Source organism: Carassius gibelio, chromosome A5, assembly GCF_023724105.1.
Source record: "Carassius gibelio isolate Cgi1373 ecotype wild population from Czech Republic chromosome A5, carGib1.2-hapl.c, whole genome shotgun sequence".
Taxonomy (NCBI): Eukaryota; Metazoa; Chordata; class Actinopteri; order Cypriniformes; family Cyprinidae; genus Carassius; species Carassius gibelio.
The window spans coordinates 6090752-6118261 of NC_068375.1; the positions used below are offsets into that span (position 1 = coordinate 6090752).

At 39.0% G+C, this 27510-nt stretch overlaps 1 protein-coding gene across 2 annotated transcripts in view; it reads right to left on the reverse strand.

The window, feature by feature from the left end:
- LOC127989619 (pappalysin-1-like) overlaps positions 1–27510 on the reverse strand; it is a 116449-nt gene that overhangs the window by 86925 nt on the left and 2014 nt on the right. For both annotated transcript variants that reach the window (XM_052591439.1, XM_052591438.1), the window contains exons 2-8: positions 25535–25827; positions 22830–23599; positions 17342–17487; positions 15301–15594; positions 14310–14502; positions 13360–13481; positions 6022–6520 (exon numbers count right to left, since the gene is read on the reverse strand). In XM_052591439.1, the coding sequence (XP_052447399.1) occupies positions 6022–6520; positions 13360–13481; positions 14310–14502; positions 15301–15594; positions 17342–17487; positions 22830–23599; positions 25535–25827 (2317 nt within the window). The remainder of the gene's footprint in view (positions 1–6021; positions 6521–13359; positions 13482–14309; positions 14503–15300; positions 15595–17341; positions 17488–22829; positions 23600–25534; positions 25828–27510) is intronic.

Genomic DNA, 27510 nt, shown 5'->3' on the forward strand with positions numbered 1-27510 from the left:
AGAGCAAGTATGGAGGCTTGCTTTTGCCAACAGGTACACTGTCACACTGCTGTGAGCATGTAAGATATACTGTTGCTGCATGAATAGCCATCTATAAATCCTGCAGCAGATCTAGACAGGTGGAGCTGGGGGAGGTGGAGGGTTTCAGAGGAACAGTACCAACTTACAGCAAAGAGTGAACCAGACTGTTGAAAGGTTGAGAAAGCAAGCTTTTTGGCTGCAGAATCAGCTTGTGCCATGTAGTAAATATGTGATGTGAACAATACATTGCCAGTGCAATGAAGAGCTTCTACTTGTTAAGCTAAGGAAAAACACAGCCAGCACTGATGTAAAATCAGATGAACTGGAAGATGCATTTGATTATAGCTGTTTTTAGGTTTTAAATGAAAATTGATCAGATCTTTGAATGATTGATCACTGATGTCACTTCTGAATACTTATGCATATCCCTATGGAGAAGCAGTTCCACTTCCAATTGCTTAAAATTCTTACTCGCAGATGTGTTGAGGTGGTGAAGGAATCAGTCTCAGAGCATGCCATCATCCTCTGCTCAGCATCCACCGTTTAACACGAATTCATCTGTGTCTTATTAACGCACATGTCTCACTGTATTCTCAACTGTTCTGAATGGGGGCAGCTGATGATGTCATATGATACCATGTAAGTCAGCCACTCTTGAGCGATCAACATACCCGCCAATACGCTTATGACATAAATATATGTTGATGACATGTCATGAAATTAGGTAACGTCAACAAAATTGTGCTTGCAGCTTATTGGTTAAACACTGGCAGAGTTCAACATGTCAATAAAAAATCATTCTGGAATTCTTGAAAAAAAAAAAAGAAAAGAGACTTGATACTTGTTGGAAGTCTGACCACAGGTACACATCAGGACTTATGAAGTGCTTAAAGACAAGAAAAAGTAGCTACTCAAGCGACCTCCTCCAGAGAAAAACGATAGCACAAGTGTTTTCTGCAAAATAATAGAAAAGGTTTAGTCGCATTCTGGACAAATGGCAACTGGTGGTTACAAATGAGATGCCAACATCTCATGCAGGCCGCAAGTAGTTCTCACTAAACAATCTACCTTTCATAGAATTCATCAGTGCATGCACAAAGTCATATTTCCGAAACCACAGCAGATTTTGTTTTTCTTGTATTCCTAGTAATCCAGTCGGAGATGATGGAACTGCAGTAATAAAGTGAACACACCAACGAAGATAAATCATTAGCTGGGTCATCCCCAGTTGTTCTGGTTGAGTTATGTCAATCACACACAAAGGAGATAAATTCATAGCGGTGACATTAGAGAGAAACTCCAACATTTCCACAGTGCAAATCTTCCTTTGGAACATGACTTCTGGTAAACAGGGATTACTGTGGTCAGCTATGACGTCAAAAGCTCTACAGCGGTGTATAGCACATGAACATTCCTTATGCAACTTACATCAGTTTGCACATAATCTAGGCCAAATTCTTGTTCTTTATGGAACGTTTTAGTCCAAATCCAATTGGGAATTAGGAGGATCTTCAAGTAAAAATGAAAGGAGCCTACACACAATGAAATAACATTGTTCCAAAGGTCACCTTGTTTTAAAAGACCTAACACTGTCTTAACTAAAGCCCTTTAAAAAAGTGGTCAAGGGACATCCCGTAATCTGGATAAAGCAATTTTCCAGTGAGATTAAAGACAGTGGTGCAACAAATCAAACCCCTGTAAATGTTCCATCATTAGTAGTGGAGCTGGTAGGATGGTGGAGCTTTTGGAATGCCATAGTCAGTGGACTTGACATGACAGAGGTGAGGGTCTTAGACCAAGGGGGACCAGGTTCCAGGAGGCTTGGGCCCCTAAAGCGGATGAGCTGGCCAGTTGTCTTGGCCTCTCTCTCTCAGTGGCAGGGGCGTCCTGTCAGCTCAAATCAGGGGTGCCCTTTGAAGCCATGACAGGAAAGAGGGCCAGGTCAGGGAGAGGAATAGCATATGGCTGGGGGTTTTCTTAAGGCAAAGAGTCACACACATGCATGGTCAAATCCCCTCAATGATTCACTCCTATGTTCCAGAGCTTCAACCCTACTCTCATATTTCTTAAAGTCCCATAATGTATGAATCCAAAACCTAAAGCTCCCCATTCAAATTAATGAGCGAGTGCCAAGTGAGACAGAGACACGGGTGACCCAAATTAGGTAAAGGTGTCAGAGCATATTTACCAAAGATCAATATCTTTCTTGGATCAGGGCTGTGGTAATGAATGCATGGGACCTCAGAATATGTGATTGTAATTGATTCGGATCTAAGAATCAACATCACTCAGAAAACAGATTCTCAAACCCAGCTGTGAGTTGACCACAGCTTACTTGAGCCAAAACCTTACCTACCTCACATCAGATCAAAAACATGTCTGTGTTATTCAGCTACAGTATAGTGAAGAAAGAGCTTGCACACTATGGGGAGGAAAAAGTCCTATAAGCTTAAGAAAATTGTGAGTGGAACAAGTGTCAGTGTGTGCCAATGTGATGTATCTGCACACCTGAATCAAGTTCAGTATAGTAATACACCCTATTACCATACATTTTATTTATATCTTGTTTTATCTTCAGTGACTCTACTCCTAAGCATCAGGTGGCATCACAAATGGTCAATCATCACTACACATTAGTGTACCTTTATTTAATCAACTGCAACACTATTTCAGTGGCAATGTTTATGGACAACCTGTGCTCTCCGAATAAATAAATACAAAAATAAATAAGGTACAAAAGCTGTCACTGGGATGGTACACTTTTGTACCTACACTGAACAAAATTATAAACACAAAACTTTAGTTCCCCCCCCCCCCCCTCATTTTTCATGAGCTGAACTCAAAGATTTAAGACTTTTTCTATGTTCCCAAAGCGCTATTTCTCTCAAATATTGTTCACAAATCTGTCTAAATCTGTATCAGTGAGCACTTCTCCTTTGCTTTCGGAGAAGTGACATATCAAGATGCTGATTTAGACACAGACGTCTAATCAGAACTGTGTGCCTTAGGCTGGCCACAATAAAAGGCCACTCTAAAATGTGCAGTTTTATCAAACAGCTCAATGTCACAGATGTAGCAAGTTTTGAGTGATTGTCCACCAGAGCTGTTGCCTGTGAATTGAATTTTCATTTCTTTACCATAAGCTGTCTTCAAAGGTGTTTCAGAGAATTTGGCAGTACATCCAACCGGCCTCACAACCGCAGACAATGTGTAACCACACCAGCCCAGGACCTCCACATCCAGCATCTTCACCTCCTAGATCACCTGAGACCAGCCACCATCTGAGACAGCTGCCTCAGCAATCGGTTTGCATAATCAAAGTATTTCTGCACAAACTGTCAGAAACCATCTCAGGGAAGCTCATCTGCATGCTCGTCGTTGTCTTCGGGGTCTCGACCTGACTGCAGTTCATCATCGTGACCGACTTGAGTGGGAAAATGCTCACATTCGATGGTGTCTGGCACTGGAGAAGTGTTCTCTTTGCGGATGAATCCTGGTTTTCACTGTACTGGGCAGACAGCGTGTGTGGCGTCGTGTGGGTGAGCAGTTTGCTGATGTCAATGTTGTGGATCGAGTGGTCCATGGATCAAAGATCTGTACATAATTCCTGGAAGCTGAAAACATCCCACTTCTTGCATGGCCAGCATACTCACCAGACATGTCACCCATTGAGCATATTTGGGATGCTCTGGATCGGCGTATACGACAGAGTGTTCCAGTTCCTGCCAATATCCAGCAACTTCGCACAGCCATTGAAGAGGAGTGGAACAACATTGCACACCTGTGGAATAATCATGCTGTCTAATCAGCATCTTGATATGCCACACCTGCGAGGTGGATGGATTATCTCGGCAGAGGAGAAGTGCTCACTAACACAGATTTAGACAGATTTGTGAACAATATTTGAGAGAAATAGGCCTTTTGTGTACATAGAAAAAGTCTTAATCTTAGTTCAGCTCATGAAAAAATGGGGTCAAAAACAAAAGTGTTGAGTTTATAATTTTATTCAGTATATGTTGTTTAACACAAAAGGGTGAATTTGTGTACCTTAAAGGTAGATCTGTCCCTAAAGGGTAAATATTAGTATCTAAATATATACTATTACCTGACTCAGTGAGTTCTTGTACTTTTGTTATTTTTTCTGAGAGTGTAATATGTTAATAATCAGTTACTAATTGGTAGCTCAATTGGAAAATCCTTCATGTAAACACCTCAATCAATCCGAAATACTGGAAATTACTTGGAAATAAAATACTGGATATGCAAACCACATTAAACCCATAAAACCTTTCATCCCTGTACAACATTTTTACATTAGATGCTTCAAATAACAGTGTTACAACTGGCCCCCTTTTGCATCCATCCCCGTTCTCCTCACTTGTGATCATAGTACTGTGATAGTTGTCTGTGCAAAACTAATCTATGCTGATGGCAGATAAATCTGAGATCGACACATTTCCCAAAACTATTGGAAACACTCTGCAATGTTGAGCTACTATATCAGTGGGTGGCAAGTTAAACCCTTAATTTCACGTGCATGCTGAAGTGGCCAATATGAAAATGCTGACCAGAGACCCAGTATCTGGCCTTAAGTCAGAAAGTGTTCATATATTACTGCCCAAACCAGAGGTGCCCGGCCGAAGCCAAAGGAACCACACGATGGCACAGATGGCATTAACTTGCATTCTAATGCCAGGAGCTGGGCGGAAAACAACCAACAGCTGCATCCTTCTCTTTGTTTCTTTTGGCTCCATTCAATAATTGAAAAAGAACAGAGAGACACCACAAGATTTGAGCAGGGATTTGATGTGCCTAATGCTGACCAGGCACATTTCACACTCCAACTTTGAATTACGTTAGTTTTATTCTGTGGTAAAACAGCTCCAAATCGAAGAAAAGTTCCAAAATAAATACGATATTTCCTGGAAGAGGTAGCAAGCAGTGGCGGCTCGTTTCTTGGAGACAGGGGAGGCATAGCTTCCCCACAATATTGAGGTGAAAATGAGGATGATTTAATGTTGATAAAATTCTCAGAATGTCTCAGAATGTATATTTTTTTTTTGTAATTTCACAGTTGTAATACCAAGTGAAAGTGCAGCTTTTCTATCGCGAATGTTCCGAATCTGCTGATGTATTTAGGACCGCTAAGTGATAGAGAAGGGGAGGGGAAGGCTGGGGGAGAGATAAGCTCTTGTGCCTCTGTTGTTAAAAGAATAAATAAATTACCCAATCAGCATTGAGTGTTCACTTTCAGCACTGAGGAGTGTTGAGAAAAGGAACATCATAGATGAGGCTAGCCTCCCTTCTGGTATTTCAACCAATCATCATAGAGACGTAAATTATGTGCTATTGGTTTGAACGTCTCCTGTAGCAGATGGGCTGATAATTTACCAAGCACTTATGATGAGTAGTGATATTGAATATTTGATCACCAACAGATTTTCCAAGCTGTCATACAAACAGTATACACGCAAATAAAAAAATAAAGGGAGATAGAACTATAGGCTACAGCAGTAGGCCTAATTAAATAGCACAACAGGCAGCTCTCTTTTAACACAGACTGTGAAGAAGGGATGGATGTTTGTTTCAAGTGATAGGACAGGTAAGTGAATTTATATTATCTTGCTGTATGCGTGTCGTTTCCTTGACGTTTTCTGACTAAAAGCCACCAAAAAGCCACTTTAATGTGGTTGAGCAAAAGATAATAATTACAGTTGGCAGGGATCCCCAGACCAATACAATTAGTGTGCCTCCTTTATTTTTAAAACCCACGAGCCGCCACTGGTAGCAAGAGTATCTAAACACTAGTCAGAGTCTGAAAACACATAATTGCAGTGAAAAATTCACCAGGAATACAACAAAATGTTTTTGTTTTTGTTTTCCAAAGAAGTGTCAGCATCTTTACAATAAGGTTCAGTGTATTGATTGCATTAGGTACCATTTGAATGAACAATTTGAACAGCACATTAATCATTATATTTATTTATTCAAAAGACTCACCTGTCCACATATCTTCGCATCGAGTCTCTCAGCATGACGCCCTGGGGTGCGTGAATAAATGCCGGCTGCCGCAGGAGCCTATAGTGCAGCGGCTCACATTCTCGACAGAACGGACAGTCGACTTTGGATGTGAGTAGAGTAGCATCAATTTCCAAATGTTGCTCCATGGTGAAAAACTGCACGCCGTACACCTTCTCATGCACATCCAGCTTGATGGTCAGCGGTGTGTCGCAGAACAAATTGCTGGGACCCAGAGACAGGTTGTTGCCACTGACAGTCAATAAGATGATATTGTGGATGGCAGGCAGAATGGTTTCCTCCTGGGAGGAGAAGGTCACCCACACTGTGAGGGAGTCAGGGACCACAGGATATGCGAACTCCAGCTGTAACATGCAGCCTTGCAGAGGGCAGGGAGGAGGCACCTTTTCTTGATCCATGCCGTTATGCGGACTCCACGTGCGGACACTGGGCTCGCATGCCTGCTCTACATCTGGAGGTCCTAAGAGAGGCAGCAAATGCATTCAAGTCAGAATTTCAAAGTTTTCATTTGTGGTATGTTGTCTTTTTGATTTTCCTTTTCCAGTTCATGACAGGAAAACTTTAAAGGCAGCTGTGTAAAATATATAAAAAGCAATTGTTGTGTTTTAATAGACGGGAACTACAGTAACTTGAGGCTTGCAAAAAATAAAATAAAAGCATACATGAACCAGATTTTCTCTATGACACTCAAGCCAAGCTTTTGCAAACAGAGGACAGGCCTTAAATGTCAGAAATAGGATCACTAACTACTAGTGTTACATTTGTCAGATTTCAAATGCAGGTATTCAAATAGTTTTAGTCATACTGCATAATTGTTTTGCTTGAAATTATAATTGTGATTACTGCTCATGACTGTTTTTATTTGGAACACTTTCACCTATAAGTACAGAAAACCTCTGATAGGCCAGGATAGGATTTACTGGACACTTGTGCCATCGGGCAACCCCAAGCATTAAAAACCATTTAGGTGACGATTTTTTCCCCCCTCTTAATTAAAATAATAATAATAATAATAATAAGGTTTTTATTGTATTAGGTAAATTACATTTTTGTCTTATCTTTTTTCGTCAATAATATAGTCACTGATAGTGTTTAATGATATTGGTGTCATCTTGTTTTCATCTCATCTTAGGTTTTGTTAACACAACGCTACTTATTACTTCATACTAATTCTGTGAACCACAATAATAAAAACAGGAACCCAGTTCTGTGTAGTATCTGTGCAGGAACAATAAATTGTAAGGTTCAGCAGAAAAAGGAGTAGTGCATAATGAGAAATGCAGCCACACACTTGATGTACTGAGTTGCATGTTGTTAAAGTCCATTTTGTCCTACCATTTCTCCTTTACATTCTCTATCATTTCATTGCGACCTGAGGACGAGGCCCGCACAAGGCTTTTTATTTCAGCCTGGCAATTACCTCTCATGTGCTGCAGTCCAGCTATATTTGGAGTCAACAGCAACTCATTTGACGGGGAGTGACGTACCCCAACATTCATCAAATGTGGGGAGAAGCCAGGGCACTGCAGACCGTGTGTTCTCCTGCTTTTCCTTTGTACAATTCCAAACTGGCAACAGCAAAAGCCATTTGCTAACCTCATTTCTGGGCAGTGCACAAAATTCCAGTGTTTAATCAACTGAGCACTGAGTTTTTGGCTTTCTAGGCCACATCATCTCAACACGTTTATTATTGTGAGTATGTGTGTGGCCAGAATAGAAGTAAACATATGATAAAAATGTCTTCGATACTGCAGGTTTACATTCTCACCTCGGTTACGCTGCAGTTGACCAGCGACTGAAAAATAAATAAATAAATGAGAACATATATTCTTGCAAACACATTGCAAAAAGGGCTTAAAAACTGTAATGAATGAATTCATCAGGTAGTCATTTCATAAGATGAATAACTGTTATCTCTTATCTCAATGACTCCGTGGTGGCCTACTAACCCTGTTCCGGAGGTACTAGTCAGGGTTCAGCCGCCACAGCAGGGTGGGCAGGTTTTCAAGGTGACCTGACAATTCACCCATGAAATAGTGCCTTGCATTTTCACTTGATTAGCTAATCCCAGTGGGGTATTAGCTTGTCTAGGAAAAAGCTCATTCATGGAAAAAAAGGAAAGTGGGGGGGTTGGTGTTAGTGTGGCTGAAAACGTCCCGATTACGGTAACTGAGTTTATGATTAGAAATGTCAAAAAAAAAAAAAAAAAGCATACGTATGCAATTCTAGCCCGAATGAGACTGCATGAGACTGTCTGAATACCAGCAGAATTCACATTTCTGTTGTAGAAAGAGAAACACTGTGCAGAAGTATTATATTTGCTGTTACGCATGTCCGAAGCTGCAGTTGCTGTGTGACGCGTGTTCCAAAAAAAAAAAAAAAAAAACTGTACGCACTCTGAGAAAAGGTCGTTAAAATCAATTTCCTATTTTCGTTTTCGAAACTTGTGTTGGTTGGTCTAGTCGATTTGTGCAATAGATTTTCGAACATAAAGTGACAGTCGACATGGACACGGTTTTAGACTAGACGGGAGAAGGGATGGGAAAAGATCCGGTGTCGAGCTTTTTTAATGAAATTTTTTAGATGTATTATGGTGCCCGAATTCGTATGATTTTTATAAATTAAAATACTAATTGAAATAAAGTGAAATATTAAAACTTAAGCTTGTTTCAGCTAGTTTCTTTCTTTTCATCTCATTTTCATCTTCAGTATTAATTAAATTAAATTAAATTAAAACTTTATAGTAGTGATGGGCCGTTATCAGCGTTAACGTGCTGCATTAACGCGAGACTCTTATCGGGCAATAAAAAAAATATCGCCGTTAATCTATTCTCAAAGTTGGGTTGGGAGCTGGTTCTATACTAAGCAAGCGATGATGACTTTCACCTTGATATTTTATATAACCGACTGGTTGAGGCCAGCCTAAAAATATGCTCAGGACAGCTGACGGGCCACTGCTGCACATCGTCATGAAAGCTTATCTTTTTCAGGTGTTTTTAAGCCTTACCGCTTGTCGATTTAAACATTAAAGCATCCAAACACAAGACGCGGAAAAGCTGAACAGAGTAGCTGGTCACTTGCGCGTTGTGTTCGGTGCGGAGAGAGAGAGAGAGCCGCGTATCACGGACAGCGACACTGAACCGAGCTCAAAGTCCCTCCTGCACCTGAATGAACAGATACACATCGCTGTTTGAACAAACAAAAAGATGTGAAAGAGCCCAATTCAGTACTCGTGCTGTTCTGATGTTAAGGGCTAATGCAGAGAAAGGCGTCTCAAAACACTTGAACATCGAATTTGCTTATTTTTGCTCTAGTGCCGACAAATGCATACAAAATATGTCAAAATATCCACCTTGGAAATTAGGATAAAAAAAAAACTGTCAGTTATTTCTTAAGTGAAAGTAAACAGTTGAGGAAAAAAATGGGATGTGTATTATATTGGATGCGTTCATCGTCTCTTAAAGTGACCGCACCTAATTTAGCTACTGGCTGCTGTAATGTTAATCCAAGAAAATGAAAATGAAAATCACTCACTACTTTTAAATGAATTACTTTGTAGTTTTAACAGTCAAACCAAAAATTATTCAGACACCAGATATAATTGTTGATATATATAGCAAAACTGTAATAATGTGAGAAATGTTGAAGGTGTCGAAATAAATGCAGGTTTGATGTACATTTCATTTTTACATTGAAGACTATCCAGTGCTATTTTACATTTAATTATTTGGTTTATGTACCTTGACACCTACAAACTTGAAAAAAACTTAAACATTGGTGTGAAACAGGCGTAAGGTTGTTTGCACCTTGTACATTGTGGAATTAGTTTACAGCTTTTTTCAAGCACTTTGTGATGCATTTTGGAAACAGGAGATGAGCCCCTTTTCTAATGCACCACCTAGCTTGATAAACCCCTTCTCAAAGACTTACTGTTTGTCAATTTTATTTGTGTAGCACACATAGCCTTTGGCAGAATTCGAATGAGCCATTTTAATCTAGATTAATTTCAAGATCACAGTGAGATTAATCTAGATTAAAAAAATTAATCTATGCCCACCACTACTTTATAGATATATTAACGGAAAAAAAAACTAATAAGAATGACACACAATAAAATGAACTAAAAGTTTAAATAAAGATTACAATATAAAATAATTTATAAAAATATATAAAAAAATTATACAAATATTGATAAAAACTACAATAATAACTCAACTATTACTGTGTTAACCTAACTGAGACTTGTTATAGCACTTATGTATCATTGCTCTTTTTGTTGTTTTTGATTGCTTCCATTGTCCTCATTTGTAAGTCGCTTTGGATAAAAGCGCCTGCTAAATGAATAAATGTAAATGTAACTATACTAAAATAACACTGACAGCGTCTCTGAGCAGTTGCTCAAACTAAGCCATTTTTAATGGGAGACAGAAGCCCAGGCATTCCTTTTGAGTATGAAGTGTTAGAATTTTCGTACAATTCCTTGAACAATATTATGTTAGCTTCAAAACTATTTTAACATGCTGTGAGGTTTGAAAACAGATACTCTTGAACATTAGCGTCACATATACTACAGCTGTATATGTATGGGTTTTCTAACACAGCAGGTTTACTCGGTAGCTCACGCGATATACGTCGCACTTGTGAGTTGAAGCACACAGGTACAAGTCTTGTGGAACTACTGTTAAAATAGCGTGGTTGCATCAGCAAATGCGTTCTCATATCACTTCTGCTTTCGTTAACACTATTGGCAGGTATAGGATTGGATTTTTTTTCTGTAGGGGTATTTGGTATGTTATTTTCCAACACGATATAGAATTAGCCTTTTAGCGACACTTTCCGGACTTTTGAACTTCCTGGAATGAAAATGCTGCAATATAGTTTGGAGTTAATGGAGTTTTACACCAGTCACTGGGCATTTAATTTTGAAACTGCAGATAAACATGCAACAAGGCACATACTATTGGTGTTTCAAAAACAATGCCACAAGCATGTATTTTCAATAAACCTGGGTTGCTACAATCAAAGCAGCTTTCTATATTGAAAGCCAGTTGTAAACTACTATAGCTGGGTCTACAGTAAATTAACTCTTGGATGAAATACTATTTGAGTTCATTTTACTGCAAATACAAACAGCAGGAGTGTCTTGAGGATATCAGCCACAAACCCTGTGAACTCCACGGTCCGGCAGGTGAAGTGGCAATGCCATCGGGAAGATGGGACAGAAGAGGATGGACGCTAAAATGCGGTCCCTGGCCGAAAAGCACAAACACACATATTGCCAAGCAGCTGTGCTGGGGTCTTCGGGTCATGAATACTGGCGTAAGAGGGGATCGTTGAGATGACTGTGATTAACAGGGCATCACTCCAAGAGGGAAAACCGAAAGCTGCTTACACTCTGGAGAAGCGGCAAGCCCAGGCATGTTTTCGTAACACTGCAACAAGTGCAGAGTGTGACATGTATTAATGTTTATGTGAGAAAGCATGTATATTTATTTTTAAGAGTGTGTGTCTGTGTGCTGCCTAAACAGAGACTGCCATATCAAGGAAATGATGAATGGTCTGTCTCCAACTGTAGAACAGTTAGTGAAAATGATGGGTTCTGAAGTAAAGTGCTCTCTGATAATAAGGTTAACAGCAATCTCTGACCCGTATCCATCACTGTCTGTGCGAGTTCATTATCATCAAAGCAGGTCTTTGAAGAGGAAACACTCCTCCAACTGATAATAAGTCTTTCCTTCTGCTAGAGATATGAATCAGAACTGCAAGACACCATCTCACCATAAAGACATGAACGAATATGCGTCCTGACCGTGGGAAGCATTTCAATTTTAAAGAAATGCAACGTCTCCCTAGTGGAACCAATCAATGTGTGTAATGCTTTTGAAATAGTCTTGATATGATACACCATATATCATAAAAATCCCACAAAAAGCTCTGATTTGCAGAGTAAGAGCATTCCTCCAAGATGTGAGTCGAACTAACTGACACGATGCTATTTTATGCCAGCCACGCTCACAAACAATTTATAAAGCAGCTGTCTGCGAATTCTGGAGCAGCACAGCTGTGTAGACTATTTATAAAGAAAGAAAAAAGAAAAAAATCCCACAGCCAGTTAAATGTTCACAGTTACACTGAAAACAAATAGAAGACATACTGAAATGCAAAAAAAAAAAAAAAAAAAAATTACATAGATGAAAAAATTTAAATTCTTCAAAGATGCATTAATTCATCCAAGAACTAAAGTGTCATTGTAGGAGAGATGACAAGATCATTGTGAGAAGCCAGGGTCACAATGCACTTACAAGGTGAGGAATCATTTAAAATAAACAAATAGAATTGTTGAAGGAGCTCTGTGTTACCTGCAAGACATCCAAACAATTAATTCATTCTCAATGGCAGCTGCTAGGCTGGCACAAGAGCCCCTAGCAGTCTGCCATATTTGCACATGGACACAGTTGTTTTTTGAACCAATCACCTCAGCTGTAAATGTCACATGACTAATCACTTCGGAGTTGTATGACAGTTACCTAATGGAAACACTGATGTGCCAACAAGAGCACACATACCCAAATGCTTCAATAGTTACAGTACTGAACAAATGGCAGCAATAAATATAAAACTAATATAAAGAGAAGAAAGTAAGACTGATTTACAATTTTAACTCATTCCCTGCCACTGACAGAATTTTCCAGTTTCCAGAGTTATGGGTTAGAAGGCGCTATATTACACATCTTCAGAAACAAGTGGTCACATATGTAAGTAGATGAATATGGAAGTGGTTTTGGGTGTGTTGATGGAAGTGATTTACTCTATACAGTATATATCATACTCTTTATATTGTCTTTATTTTGATCATCATTCTGAATCCGATCCGGACTAAATCTTTCATAAAATCGTGATTTTCTCAGCTTTTTGGTTAAAAAGTAGCTTTTTTATGAAACTTGCCCACAATCAAGAGTGTAAAAAAATAATAGTAATATAATAAAAAATAAAAGTAATAATGCATGAAGCTACAAAGAAAGTTTTTTTTTTTTTTTTTTTTTTTTTTTATTAGGGCTGGGCGATATATCTAACGATATGATCATGCCCATCTAATCAGTAAAGCTGCTTCCGTGATCACCACTAAATCGCCATCACCTGCTTATAATTGGAGTGGCATTTAATAGACAGAGCCGTAGATCGCTGACAAACTACGCCATATCGCGTTCATTATCGCAGATGAATCGCCTTCCAAAGCCAATGACAAGCAAGTGTGTTTAGAAGAAATGATGTGATTGCTGAGGTACGAAAAAAACTCACCCTCCGCTTCTCTGGGGCTCCAGTGGCCAGACGGGGAGCAGGGGAACGGAGATGAAGAGTTGGAGGCGTATTGCAGGAGGACTCGACCCTCTGCGCATTTATCACATACTGATCCCACTTCTCTAGGAAACCAACAGAGACAGACAAAATGCAACTTAGATACGTCAAGTTAGAAACTTTTACCTACTTTTTTAATAGAATTAGATTTTTTTTATAAACAATTGAATTTGCATTATGAATCTGCAAGAATTCCCTTGTCAACTCCAACGACTCAAGCACTTTTGCCTGGGGTCAATGACAAATCTGGTTGCTGTTTAAGCGGTCTGACTGTGGTGTTAGAATGCAATATTGATATACAGTAAACAATGTCACATGGTCCAAGTGGAGAGTTTGAGAGCAACATGTCTCAACATGCTCCTTCTGAGGGGATTCCCCTGCCGCTTGCCTCAGTGAATTCCACCTGTCTCTCACATAACCGTCCCTCGTGGACAGTCTGCAGGCCCACAAATAAATATATCTGACTGCATTCAGCTCGACAAAATGAAATGCAGATATTCCAGAGCCAACAAGATAATTTTGGAAGGCTATGTGAACAATTCCAATCTATCTATGACAGACACAGTTTAGAAATAGTGCCATTAATTGATAGCATGTGTTAGCGATTTGGCAGGCGCTGAGAATTCTCAGTTGTTTGCACTCCCTCCAATCTATCCTCTCACAGTACTCAAAAAATTATTACAAAATATCTATGACTTATCCTCTTTCAATATTTACAAAACAGAACATGCTTAGACATGTCTTCTCTCTATATACAGTACATCCACATTTATATTCCACAAGCTTTAATACGTCAGATTGCATCTCTCCAAATGCTCGTGATTTTACCACATATATTTGTAAGAAAAAATAGTCCCAAGGTAATGTGCTATGCCACTGCGACCTCAGTTCACCTGTCATAGAAGTGGCCAGAGATGGGTGGAAACCACTCCACAGTAATGGAGTCTTGTTCCTGTTCTACCACTTTGGGAGCCATGGGGACTGGAGGGGGTCGGTAGTCGGGTTGCCAGGATGGGTAGATGAGGTCCAGGTAACAGTGCATGCGAGCCACTTGGTTAAGCGTGAAGGAATCAGTGCAGTCGTCATCTGGGGAAAATGGAATGTAAGTTCAGTAATTTTGCCTAGTTCCAGCCATAGCACATGAAAAAGCTGTGACCTTGCTTTGACCTTCTCAAAATGTTGAAAAGGTCAAAGCAAAGAACAATGTGGAAATAGTTTTTTTTTGCTGTTGTTGTTTTTTTTTTATTTTTTTATTTTTTTATTATTGAATTATTATTATTAATTATTTTTTGCCAGTGCCAATTTAAAAAAAAAAATATATATATATATATTGTGATAATGCTGTAAAAAGAACAACCGCAATGTTGAATAAGTTTGCAAATGTATTCAAACTTCTTCCCAGAGTTCCATAGTTTAAAATATGAAAACGTATAATAAAAATATAAATTATAATTGTAGAATGGTTATAATCTAAAGAGTAAAATAAACTAACCATTTCAAAATTACTACTACAACTACAAAACTATTAACTACTACTTTTGCCACAATAAATGCATAATTTAATGTTCATTTAAAGCAAGGTAGTTATGAAGTTCAGGTATATTGTAGGTTTAAGGGATCTAAAATAAGTTCTTGTAGAATAAGGCATTCATTTTGCTTTATAAGTACCTCTAAACAGCTGATATGCTAGTAATATGCATGCTAATAAGCAAGTAGTTCATAGTCAGAATTGTTCCCTAAACTAAAGTGTTACCATCTTTTCCAATCCAGATTAAGTCAAATAGTTAGAATAGAATATAATATAATATAATAGAATAGAATAGAATAGAATAGAATAGAATAGAATAGAATAGAATAGAATAGTTCCAATAGATATGTTCTTACCTGTGTAACTCATGTAATTATTAAAGGGTGTGTGAATAAAATTGCGGTTGCTACATGTTTCGTTGCCAGGCTCAGGGTCCCTGCAGTGCTTGTATTTGGGTGTGGGATTAGTGTCGGCACACAGATCTCCAGTTTCCAGTGACGGCTCGGTCTCTAAACACGCATCGTTGCAAGACTCGATCTCTGAGATACCTCTGAACACATGGTACAATCCCAGACTGTGACCGATCTCATGGATCATGGTATGAGTGTGGCCAAATGTACCGTAGAAAGACGGATTCAGAACTATGCCACCTAAGAAGAGAGGAGGAAAAGTACACAGTGTAAACCCTAATGTGTGTGTGCTTAAATATTCAGGATTGGTTCTTATTCTAGTAAGTTATACTATACAGTTTAAAAATAATACAAATGTATTTAAGTTGAAGAAACTTGAGTTACTTTTTAAGAGTTCTGTTTCCACTGAATGGCACTAAAACACGGTTCAATGGATAAACCCTGGCATGTTTTTATTATGTTGATATAGCTATGTATTGCTGTATTTACAGGTCTTTCTAAAACAAATTAGCATATTGTGATAAAAGTTCATTATTTTCCATAATGTAATGATAAAAATTAAACTTTCATATATTTTAGATTCATTGCACACCAACTGAAATATTTCAGGTCTTTAATTGTTTTAAAACTGATGATTTTGGCATACAGCTCATGAAAACCCAAAATTCCTATCTCAAAAAATTAGCATATCATGAACTCTAAATGAGCTATTAACCTAATCATCTGAATCAACTAATTAACTCTAAACACCTGCAAAAGATTCCTGAGGCTTTTAAAAACTCCCAGCCTGGTTCATTACTCAAAACCACAATCATGGGTAAGACTACCGAACTGACTGTTGTCCAGAAGGCCATCATTGACACTCTCAAGCGAGAAATTTCTGAACGAATAGGCTGTTCCCAGAGTGCTCTATCAAGGCACCTCAGTGGGAAATCTGTGGGAAGGAAAAAGTGTGGCAAAAAAACGCTGCACAACGAGAAAAGGTGACCGGACCCTGTGGAAGATTGTGGAGAAGGACCGATTCCAGACCTTGGGGGACCTGCGGAAGCAGTGGACTGAGTCTGGAGTAGAAACATCCAGAGCCACCGTGCACAGGCGTGTGCAGGAAATGGGCTACAGAGAAGCAGCACTGGACTGTTGCTCAGTGGGCCAAAGTACTTGTCCAGTGTCAAGTACCCACTGTCAGTGATGGTCAGGGGTGCCATGTCAGCTGCTGGTTTTGGTCCACTGTGTTTTATCAAGGGCAGGGTCAATGCAGCTAGCTATCAGGAGATTTTGGAGCACTTCATGCTTCCATCTGCTGAAAAGCTTTATGGAGATGAAGGTTTCGTATTTCAGCACGGCCTGGAACCTGCTCACAGTGCCAAAACCACTGGTAAATGGTTTACTGACCATGGTATTACTGTGCTCAATTGGCCTGCCAACTCTCCTGACCTGAACCCCATAGAGAATCTGTGGGATATTGTGAAGAGAAAGATGACTTTTTTTGTATTAAAAACACTTTTCTTTTATTGGTCGGATGAAATATGCTATTTTTTTGAGATAGGAATTTTGGGTTTTCATGAGCTGTATGCCAAAATCATCAGTATTAAAACAATAAAAGACCTGAAATATTTCAGTTGGTGTGCAATGAATCTAAAATATATGAAAGTTTAGTTTTTATCATTACATTATGGAAAATAATGAACTTTTATTGTTTTGCATATTTTGCAGTGCATATACATTTTATGAACATGTGCATTCTCTGGGATCAAACCCATGATCACATGATTGCATATTGTCGTATAACACGATGCTCTACCAACTGAGCCATACAAAACCCGAATTATGACGCAGATAAAAGAGTACAAAGCATTGATGTGAAAGTGTCCTGTTGCCGATATGGACGCAATTGTAGCATACACTCTGATGGGTTGCATATCAGGGATTTGGACAAACAACCTATGCGGGCATATTGGTTGGAGGACATGTTGAGTAATTTCTATACCTAGATGTGTCAGTGCCTCCTTATCCCATGGCCAGGTAGCAACTCCAGCCAGGTTTTCATCTGTGGAATTGGCGAAGAAGATATTGAGGTGCATGGAACCATCCAGTTTGAGGATCTCTTTTAGCTCCTTCACATCCAAATAGGCCCTGGAGAAAGAAATGGAGACACTTGAATAAAACGAGCACATTGTTTATATTATACACAGAACAAATACTTATTGTCACCTTAAACCCAATGACCATGTTGCATGATGGGGTGCTGTAAGATTGTTGACTTATACATTTATTTGGCAGCCACTGCTTATTTGCTAAACCCATGAATCTACATTCCCCAAAGTTGCTGGAAAACTTAAAACAGAATAGTTATTCCTTTGAAATGAGATGAGATGTCAATGTCTAACTGAGTGATTTCTACAATAAAAATTAGTTTTCCAATTGGAGAATTGAATTGCACAAACAATTAAGTTTGTGCCATTCTGAGGTTTGAATAGAGACACCACAGATCCTTCATGATATTTAAGATTTAAAGTCCTGTTTTAGATCATGCATGGCTCTTGGCCCTTCACCTTAAAAGTTGAAATTATCATTAAAATTATCAGTGTATTGCAAAATCTATGCATGCAAGAGAAATCAGCACTGACATAAGTTTTGATCTTTCATTTGCACTCTCTCTAATGTGCCAAAGGAGAAGCTGTCCAGAAACTGTTAACATCATTCTCATGAATCCATTACAACCATGTTCTCTCTTTCCACATTCTGGGCAGCATTAAAGTTTTTAACAGCAAGCTATGAGGCCAAAGCAGGTGTGCGAATATAAGTGTCTTTCCAGAGACAGGTGCTTTTATGAGCATTTAACTCAACGTGCTAGCCCGATTTACACCAGAGCACTCCATTAGGGCAAAAACAATAACGTCTGTAAGTTTTATAGGCTCACACGACTGTAAAACACCTTTTGAAGGACCTCCCTGAGTTGACCCATGTGAGGAATCCCATTCATCAATTAAACCATCACACAAAATATCCAAGGGAAAACCAAAGCTGTTGCAACCGAGGCAGATGATAATGGAGTATGGCCTTTCACCTGTGACTAATCTCTGGACCAAAGCCATGAAAGACATTTTTCTTATTGCACATCTTTAACATGCACAAAATGGGCAGACATCCAAAGCAAGGCATGAATTAATGCATACGCATGTGTACATGTTGAGGACTCACACAAGTATTTAACTTTTGGCTTAGGGTTAACCACAACTGTGTCTAAGGTTTATGCTATCAGATCTGATCAGTGATCTTGTGAAGGTAACACAAATCTTCCTTTACAGATGGGATGTTTGCTTGCAAAAACAATGTGTCACTGTATGCATTCTTCAAAAAGCATGGAGAAGTAACTTAAACACGTGCCTGAAACATAAAAGACATCATAAGTTGATATCATTCACGTTTTTCAGGGACTCTAACATTGTCTCCTGTTAGCTAGATTCCCAAACAACCAAAGTGGTAACAGGCTCTGGGTCTACAAAAATAAACGTCCGACCACACAGCCATTGTTGTGCCACGCATGTGTTCATCAAGAATTCCACAATTAAGAAGGAATGCTGATGAATGTTTGCGGCGCAGCCATCAGCGTGTCTCCCTAGATGTTGCGTAATCAAAACAAAATAAACAGCCACTTGGGGTATTTATCTGAAAATTATTCTTTTGTTCTCACTCTAATCTTTCTAAACCATCTTTCATCCATCAGTTGCAATATTTCCATTGAAAGCTTATGTTTGGCCAACTGCTGATTTCTGTTACTGGATTGGATATCCAGTGATAAACAGTCTCTTGATGATTGCGACAAGATAATATTTGGAAAAAACCACCTGCATGTTTTTCGTGACTGATGTCACCTCAGAGCCCGCACACAGAGTCATTTGAAGAGCTTTAGAAATACTACTGGATGCAATTCTGCGGCCTGGAAAGCATTCAAAAAGGCTAATAGAAAACATTGTTTTCCCTTGAAAGAGAAGCACAATTAAGGCATGCAGAAGAAATTCAAGAACAATACTAGGATGAATCGCACAAAAGGAAGAGGTAAAAAGCTTGTTTTTACATCAGTTCATTCACTATCTTCTCTCGACATGGCATGTTTAAACTTTTCTCATGAACCTTCGTGCAATTCTGTAAACAAACATTTATGAATACATTTTGAAAACAAAATTGCTGCTTGGAGACCAGTCTAAACAAGAATCAAATATGCTTCCCTGAAATGTTGGCTTTTACTTTCTAGTCCGCCCAACTAAAACAAAAGCTACCAAAAAAAAAAAAAAAACTACTTCTTGAGGCAATAAATCATCCATAGAACAAATCTCATAGTTTAGGGTTACTACAGTGCGTGTGTCCTTTGGGCTATATCTATTTTTGTGAAACAAATATAGCTACATTTCATAGAGTCCAAAAGTTAAACCAGACTTTATCCATTGGTGAAACTGTAAACATGTTGTGCTTTCTATCTAATGGCCTTAGGTACTCAGACTTAGAAATCCAATTTTCAATCTCTTTTTGTCTTTCGGCAAAAATACTGTTGTTTAAGACTTTGGGCAAATCACCACTCAGCAGGCGATAATAGCTCCCCTAGTGGGATCCTTGATGAAAACATCTTTTCTTGAAGTGCTTATGAAAAGCTAGAAGAGAATAGGAAATAATAATAATACTCAGTAATGAAACACAAATTGCCTTTGCAGATTACCTAGAGCAGTCCTTCTCAAATCTGTCCCAGGGATCACTACAAATTTTTGAAGTCTTACTCATCTAACACACCTAATGGCAAGCTCACACTACATGATTGGAAGACTAGCCAAATCACTATGCAACAAGCTTTCTTCTCATCTGTCGTTGTCTTTTCATAGCTGCGTGCACACTACACAAGACAACGCTGACAAGATGCAAACACTACAAAACATTCGGTGAACAGGCATTCCCGACCATCAGCGAAAACATGTTTTCTCACATAAAGTTTCATAAGAAATTACAGCGATTATAGGCCATTTCTTGATACATCAAATAAACAAGTCACGTTCTTGCCAAAGCTCTACAAGTTTGCTTTCCAGTTCACGTGTCCAAACACACCAAGGACCACCTGCATTCTTGCTCGAAGACATTGTACGTTTAATTTTATCGACTTTTCTCCATGTATAACCATTTGCACTGTGATTAGCTGAATTAGTTCCACCTTGTCATTGTGTCGCTCACATTACGAGATCACGTGACGATAACATCAAACAGGTTTGACAATGTCTGTGATATATCGAGACAGTTTCAGATCCAATTCTGAACTGTTCATACTTAACGAGCTTCTACAAGCGCAAGAAGCACTTATTTGGTCGTGATCTGGGGGTTTTGTCACAGACTCTGGAAATCTGTAGTGTGAGCTTGCCATAATTCAACTCATAAATTCATTAGCAGAGACTATAATACCTGAATTGGGTATGAGGCAAACATCCTAAATGTGCAGTGGTGGGGGTCTCCAAGATAGGTTTGAGAAGCACTGGCCGGGATCAGGAGTAATGAACCATGCTACCTTCATGCACACTTTAGTTCCAAGCCTGCTTCAACACACCTGGCTGTTGTTTCACGAGTTATGGTATGCGTATTTGGTGTGCTGTCCGGGGAAGGGCTCCGAGCTCGGGAATGGCCCGAACCTAGAGTACACCCCCTTCCCTGTCTATTTATAAAGTGAACTCAAAGTGAGGAGATGGGGTGGAGGAGGGATGCTGATAAACCGTCAATGGCTAGAGGTAAGTCAGCGATGTAGGAGCCATGTAATTGGAAAATCATGTGACCTAATGTTTTTGGGAGTGTCATTCATTAAGTGGGGTTAAAAACACCTGTGGGGTGTGCAGGAGGAAGGGAAGAGTGGGGGTGAGTGCTGGAGCACATATTTTGTTGACCGTACAAGCCTGTACAAAGCTGTACAAATAAAACAATGTTTAAGCTTTTAAGGAAACGTGTCACAAAAGTTATTCCTCCACTCAGCTCCTTAGCGGTCTTTGGACTGTTCATTTTGCGCCGCTACAGGCAATATTTATACTGTGGGATTGATTTCTTGATTATGGTCCACCTGGGTTGATTAAGTATCTGACGCGCTCCTCCCGAATCGTGTTAGAAAAACATCATTTAGAGTAATCCTGAAGACCATGATTAACAGGTTCAGAATTTATTTGTATAGGATCGGTTTTGGCTACCCCTGACCAAAATGCTACTAAGGACACAATGCTGGACCATTTTGTTCTATTCCAGGAATGCACTATACTGCTCCTGTAGGACAATCTTCCAGAGTTTAGCTCTAGCCTTCAATAAACACACTAGCTAATCAAGGTCTTAAGGATGACTAGAGACCTCTATGCAGGTGCGCTGGAACCAAACTCTGCAGGAAAGTGGTCCTGGAAGCTGGAATGGACACTAAATAAACAGCCAATTGTGAATAATAATAAAAAAAGTGTTTATGGTAATTCTTATGTCCCAGTGAGTTCTAGGACTGTGTTTTTTTTTTCTTCTGCTTTGTTTTGTTTGCAGGCATGGTATGTTTTTTGTTTGTAGGTATGCACCAGACGCTCTTCCATTTCAAACCTTGAGCTAACAGTCCTCTTTCATGCTCGCTACTGACTTCCATTAATACTGACTACTGATTGTTCGAATACCTTTGTTAATTTTTCGTTGAATAAATAACTTATTTCACTAATCGCCAATCCATGCTGGCTCTCGTTAATTTTGCAATTGTGAGCTGGTTGTAACATAATATACTAAAGATAAAAATGAAGACCTAAAACTAGCAAATATTTCCTACATGTGAATGATTACTGTTACATGCCTATCCAGTGCTGACTGGAAAATGAGAAGCCAAGCCAAGGAAGGTTGACGCTCCTTATGTCCGTATTAGAAGTGGAGCTTATGTAGACAACTGGACCAAAGCTACAGTAAATGGGGAAGCTGTGGCCTAATGGTTAGAGAGTTGGACTTGTAACCTGAAGGTCACAGGTTTAAGTCTAAGTGCCAGCAGGAGTTGTGGGTGGGGGGAGTGAATAAACAGCACTCTCTTCCACCCTCAATATCCATGGGCAAAGTGCCCTTGAGCAAGGCACTGAACCCCCAATTGCTCCCTGGGCGCTGGAAAAAAATACTCCCGGTGTGTGTGTTTCCTACTCACTGCTGTGTGTGTGCACTTGGATGGGTTAAATGTAAAGTTATATTATTATTTATATTTTTGGATTTTAATTTGTTATGTGGTCATTTTGCGGATAAAGAAACAATTTAATGTCTTCAATTCATCTCAGCTGCATGTCTTTGGATTGTGGGACAAACTGGAGCACCAAAAAGAAACCCACAACAACACAGAGAGCAAACACATTACAGAAATGACTCCTGGTTTAACTCCTGACACTTAAATTTAGTCTATACTAGATAAGGTGTCTTAAAAAACAGTTTCAGACTCCCTGATCTTAAGTTCTTACCTTAAATGAGAAGCTGGATTGAAGCAAGTTTTGGTCACATCGGTGATGCTAGGGTTACAGCAATCTCCATTATCATATCCATAGTTCTCACAGTTGCATTCTGGTTCACAGACGCCATTCCCTTGTTTATGTTCAGGACATCGTGTCCTGGGCTTGCAGTAACCAGCATCAAATCCAGTCAGGGTGTGATTGCATTCAGGGTCACAATCCTCGTCACCCACCTTACTAATGTCACAGTTGGCGAGTACCAGACGGTTATACAAAGAGGAATTGCTTACATTGTGCACAGTCAACTCCCAGGTGATGTTGTACATGCTAAAGGCTTCATTCAAATGTTGATGTTGCAGATGAATCTGCTGATCTGTGACGGTGGGTTTGCGCTGAGAGTCGTCAAACACGTTTACAACACGGTATCGTACAGTTTTGGGGTGACGGAAGCTCCAGAATTGATTGTAGTTGCGCACCACTTCTGTGTTATCACACACCATCTGGCCACAAGCTGGAGGCTCCAGGGTGGTGTCTAAAGACCCCAACCCTGCACGAGGACCTTCATCTGGTATCGGGAAGCTGCCATCCTTCACAGCCAGCCATTTACGTGCTGGGTGTTCAAATGTCTCCCGGATCACCAGGTCAACCAGGTCCTCAGGGTCCTCGTGTCCACGCATGTCCCTTACGATCTGCCTCTGAGAGAGAGCCTGTCGCCACAAACCAACACGCTCCACGGAGCCTCTGTAGTTATTATTCAAGGCATTTCCACCCACCATCAGCACCTTGAGTTTTAAATCAGATCAATCCATTACATTTGTCTGCTTTTATTTACATACAGTGTGTGTATTACATAAGACCAGGCAGCTTTTTCAAAGGTGAAGAGTGTAACTTTTTCTGATTAATACTTTCTCCTATTCCAGTACTATACAGGTAAAAGATACTATGTTATGAGCTAAAACACTACTACCATAGTGTATGATTTGTAAACTAATGCATTATGACATTTGCTTTGAATAACCAGCTCCATATATGTCTTCTCTCGAACGTAGTAAACTTGCTCAGTAGCCAGTGTTGTGGGTAACGCGTTACAAAGTAACGCGTTAGAGTACTCTAATTACTTTTTTCCTGAAATTTGTAACTTAACGCGTTAGTTTTGTGCGTAAGTAATCAGTAACTTCGCTATTTTTTTTTAAAAAAAAGTAATCCGTTATTTTTAGGAAAGGAAAATCCCAACTGCAGCCTGCTTTTTGTCAGACAGTAGTCCTAGGTCTACTGTGCCACCTACGGATGTACAGTATCAGCGGAGCCGAAGCTCTGTGATCGTAAAGTCAATGGCTGTGATGCGTCTGTGCCCTGCGCCTGACCCTGTGTGTGTGTGTGGTTTTTTTTTTCGAACCCCTGGCAAGATAGCAGAGAGGACAGCGTTTGGTTTATGGAAGTACGCACATTATTTTCAATTTGTCAACGAAAAAGAAAAGAACATAACGGTAAAATGCACACTCTGCTTTGGTGAAAAGCTTCTGTCGACCGCCAAAAATTCTACCTCAAATTTAACGCTACGTTTTAATCACTACTTTGAAGAGTAAATGTAAGAGGACTGTGTTAAAGCGAATTTAGGCTTGTGACTGTGAGTGACACTTTAATAATAATTAGTTCGGCTATTAAGCGATTTGTCATTTGCCTGTGTGGCAGTGAAGGATTTAATTCGGTTTGTTATCATTTTTGTTTGACAGGCAGCTGTTAATTTCTGTTAGATCGTTGGCTGGCTGGTTGTTCATCATTTCTAAATGGATTTAAATCTGCAAGCCTGTTTAAGGTTGTGTTTACAAGTAAGCATACTTGTACATTGATAACTGCATTATTTAAAGTTAAAGAAAAATCAGGAGTTATCTTGTGGTGCTCATAATATACAGTAGCCTAGGCTACCCGGGCTGGGTAACGTTAGGTGCGAATTTTGATTAATAATATGTTCTGTGATAATAAATAAATAAAACGCCATGTGGAATAGACGATTGCTGACTGTCTTTCCTGTTATTGTTATCCTGCAGTGTTAATTTAGTCGGATGACTGACGTTATTCATTGTCGGGAGTCACGACTTCTAGGTGCATTTAAAGGGTCCAGGGGCTATGTCTGTCGTGTGGGAGCCGCTGCAAACGGCTTTTAATTTTTGGTAACGCATGAGTACTCTAACGCGTTACTTTTATGAATAGGTAACGCTGTATCATAACTGATTACTTTTAATTGATGGTAACGTTGTAACCTAACTAACTACTTTCCAAAGTAACTATACCCAACACTGTCAGTAGCTCACCTGGTACAGCACTGCACTTGAAATGTGACACTTTCGAGTCCCATAAAACATTAGTCACGAAAAAAGAGAAACAAAAACTTGTAGAAGCAGGATAAAATGCATATTTGCTTCTGTAAATGAATCTAATGTTTGCTTTTGATAACACTATTGATTAGGTTTAGAGTATAGTGTTTAGTGTAGGTGGTACAATATTTTTAAATGAAATGGAGCATTAAATTTATAATTTAATTTCCAGACAGCTGTGTTATAGGCACAATAATGTGTGTCAAAAAAAACATCTGAGAGTTTGTCTGTATGGTTCACCTAGAGGCACAGAAATTACACGCTTCACCTTTAACAAATAATTAAAAAAACATAAAACTTACTGTGTGCGATTTTCTGAAACGCTAAAAGAATTAAACTTACCTTACACTTTTGAGTAAGTGGACTGAAGACATCACCTGACTGTTCCCGGCTGACAGCTGTCTGAGCACCATTGACATACAACTTCATATAGAGGCCATTGTAAGTCACAGCTACATGGGCCCAGTGGTTGGGCAAGTAGCGGGCATTCGAGTGAATGGAGGTAACTTTGTGTGCTCGATCCGTTTTAAGGGAGAAGAAGAAACGTGGGTCACGGTTTCCCTGTTCACTCACAGCTTTAATTCCCAACAGCCATCCACGATCACTGGAGGCGTAGAAGCATTTGTCGAAGAGACCTGTGATTGAAAACGAGAACAAATGTGTCAGGAGAGAAATCCAAATACATAATGAACAAGTCAAGAAACAATAATCTAACTCTAGTTTAGTTTAGTTTCTGTTTTGTAAAGTCCAGACTTCACTTTTTATCCAAAAGTCTGTTCATTGTCACAGTTATTTTGGTGTATAGTGAATACTTTTTTAGTTCACCATTACTAAATTATCATAAAATTACATTCAGCTCACCACAAATATCAAACTAAACAAGGACAAGGGCTTAGAGGTATTAAATAAATTAATATGAGTATTAGGAGGGGAGAGGTATGAGAAGAAGGTATGATATTTGAACATCCTCATTAATTATGGCTTATTTGGGTCCAATAACAATGTAATTTTAAGATATAAACTCAGATATTACACAGTACAGTATGCTGTTTTTGTCAAGCCATGTTTTAAGCATTATGAAACCTAAATGTCCTTCCCTCATTGTCACCTAAGCTTGCATTCTGTATCTCAGATCAGATCTGCTGTGTATGTCAGTTTATATCTCATCTTCATGGAAGATCAGTGTCCACTAAGCACTATTTCATGCTCTCACATCAGTCTAACGTGTTCAACGCACTCATGCACCAGATGGACAGTGTTAATCATCTGATCAAAGTCAACATAAGGTTTTGTTGAAATCAAGACAGTGTGGTTTTTTTTTTCCTATACAGTTTCCAAAGCTAAATCAACTATCTAAACAAGATGTCTAATCTGCCGTCTGATGGTGTCTGTCTCAGGTTCTTCTTCAACTGCCAAGTCATGACCATAAATAATATTGATGGTTTAAAGAGCACTCTTCCAAATCTATTGTACATGCAGCAGTCACAATCTCAGCGCTGTTCAGGGTGCTGAAATTACTGACATTAGAACATTGATAAGCTTTTTGTTTTTTTCTATGGCAAATGTTTTCAAATACTCCTTTTCCTCATTCCTCACTCTTCAATCTTCTGCATTATGGAATGAAAACATGACAGAGCTCAATAAATAAATAAATAAATAAATAAATAAATAAATAAAAACAGTATTAAGTCTTGACATTAAGGCTAACACTATGCAAAAACAACAAGAAGAACAATGATTCTTAGAGGCATGAATTAGATTTAAAAGATTAAGCATGACTACATAAGCCATAGTCCATTTCAATCACTTTTTCTTGTTTTGTAGTTTTTTTTTTTTTTTTTTTTTGCAGAATCTGCATCATCAAAATGTTCTTATTTTATAAGTGACTAATGATAAAGTCTATAAAAGAGCACACTGCGCACTACTAGATTATGTCAATATGAAATAATTCTCCATATTGATTTTTTTTTTTTTTTTTTCAGGTGCTTTTCCAATATTTTGGATTATGCATTGCAATCTGTAGTTCATTTTCTGCTAGCCCATTATCTGTCTTTCTACAGATTAGTTTTCTTGCAGCGATAATATCATAACTTTTCCTTAACTTTAATTCCTCGCTTACAGAAAATGATTATTGAATGTGATATCAGATTTCTGGGCCCCACTGTATAAAATATTGATCATATCCATAAACAGCATAATCATGCATGCATTTATGTATCTTATGGATGCATGTGTGTGGAGATTTTATACTGCTCATCTCTGTAATGTTGGTCAGGCATTTGGTCCAGTGCAAACCCACTGCAAGCCTGAAACAGATG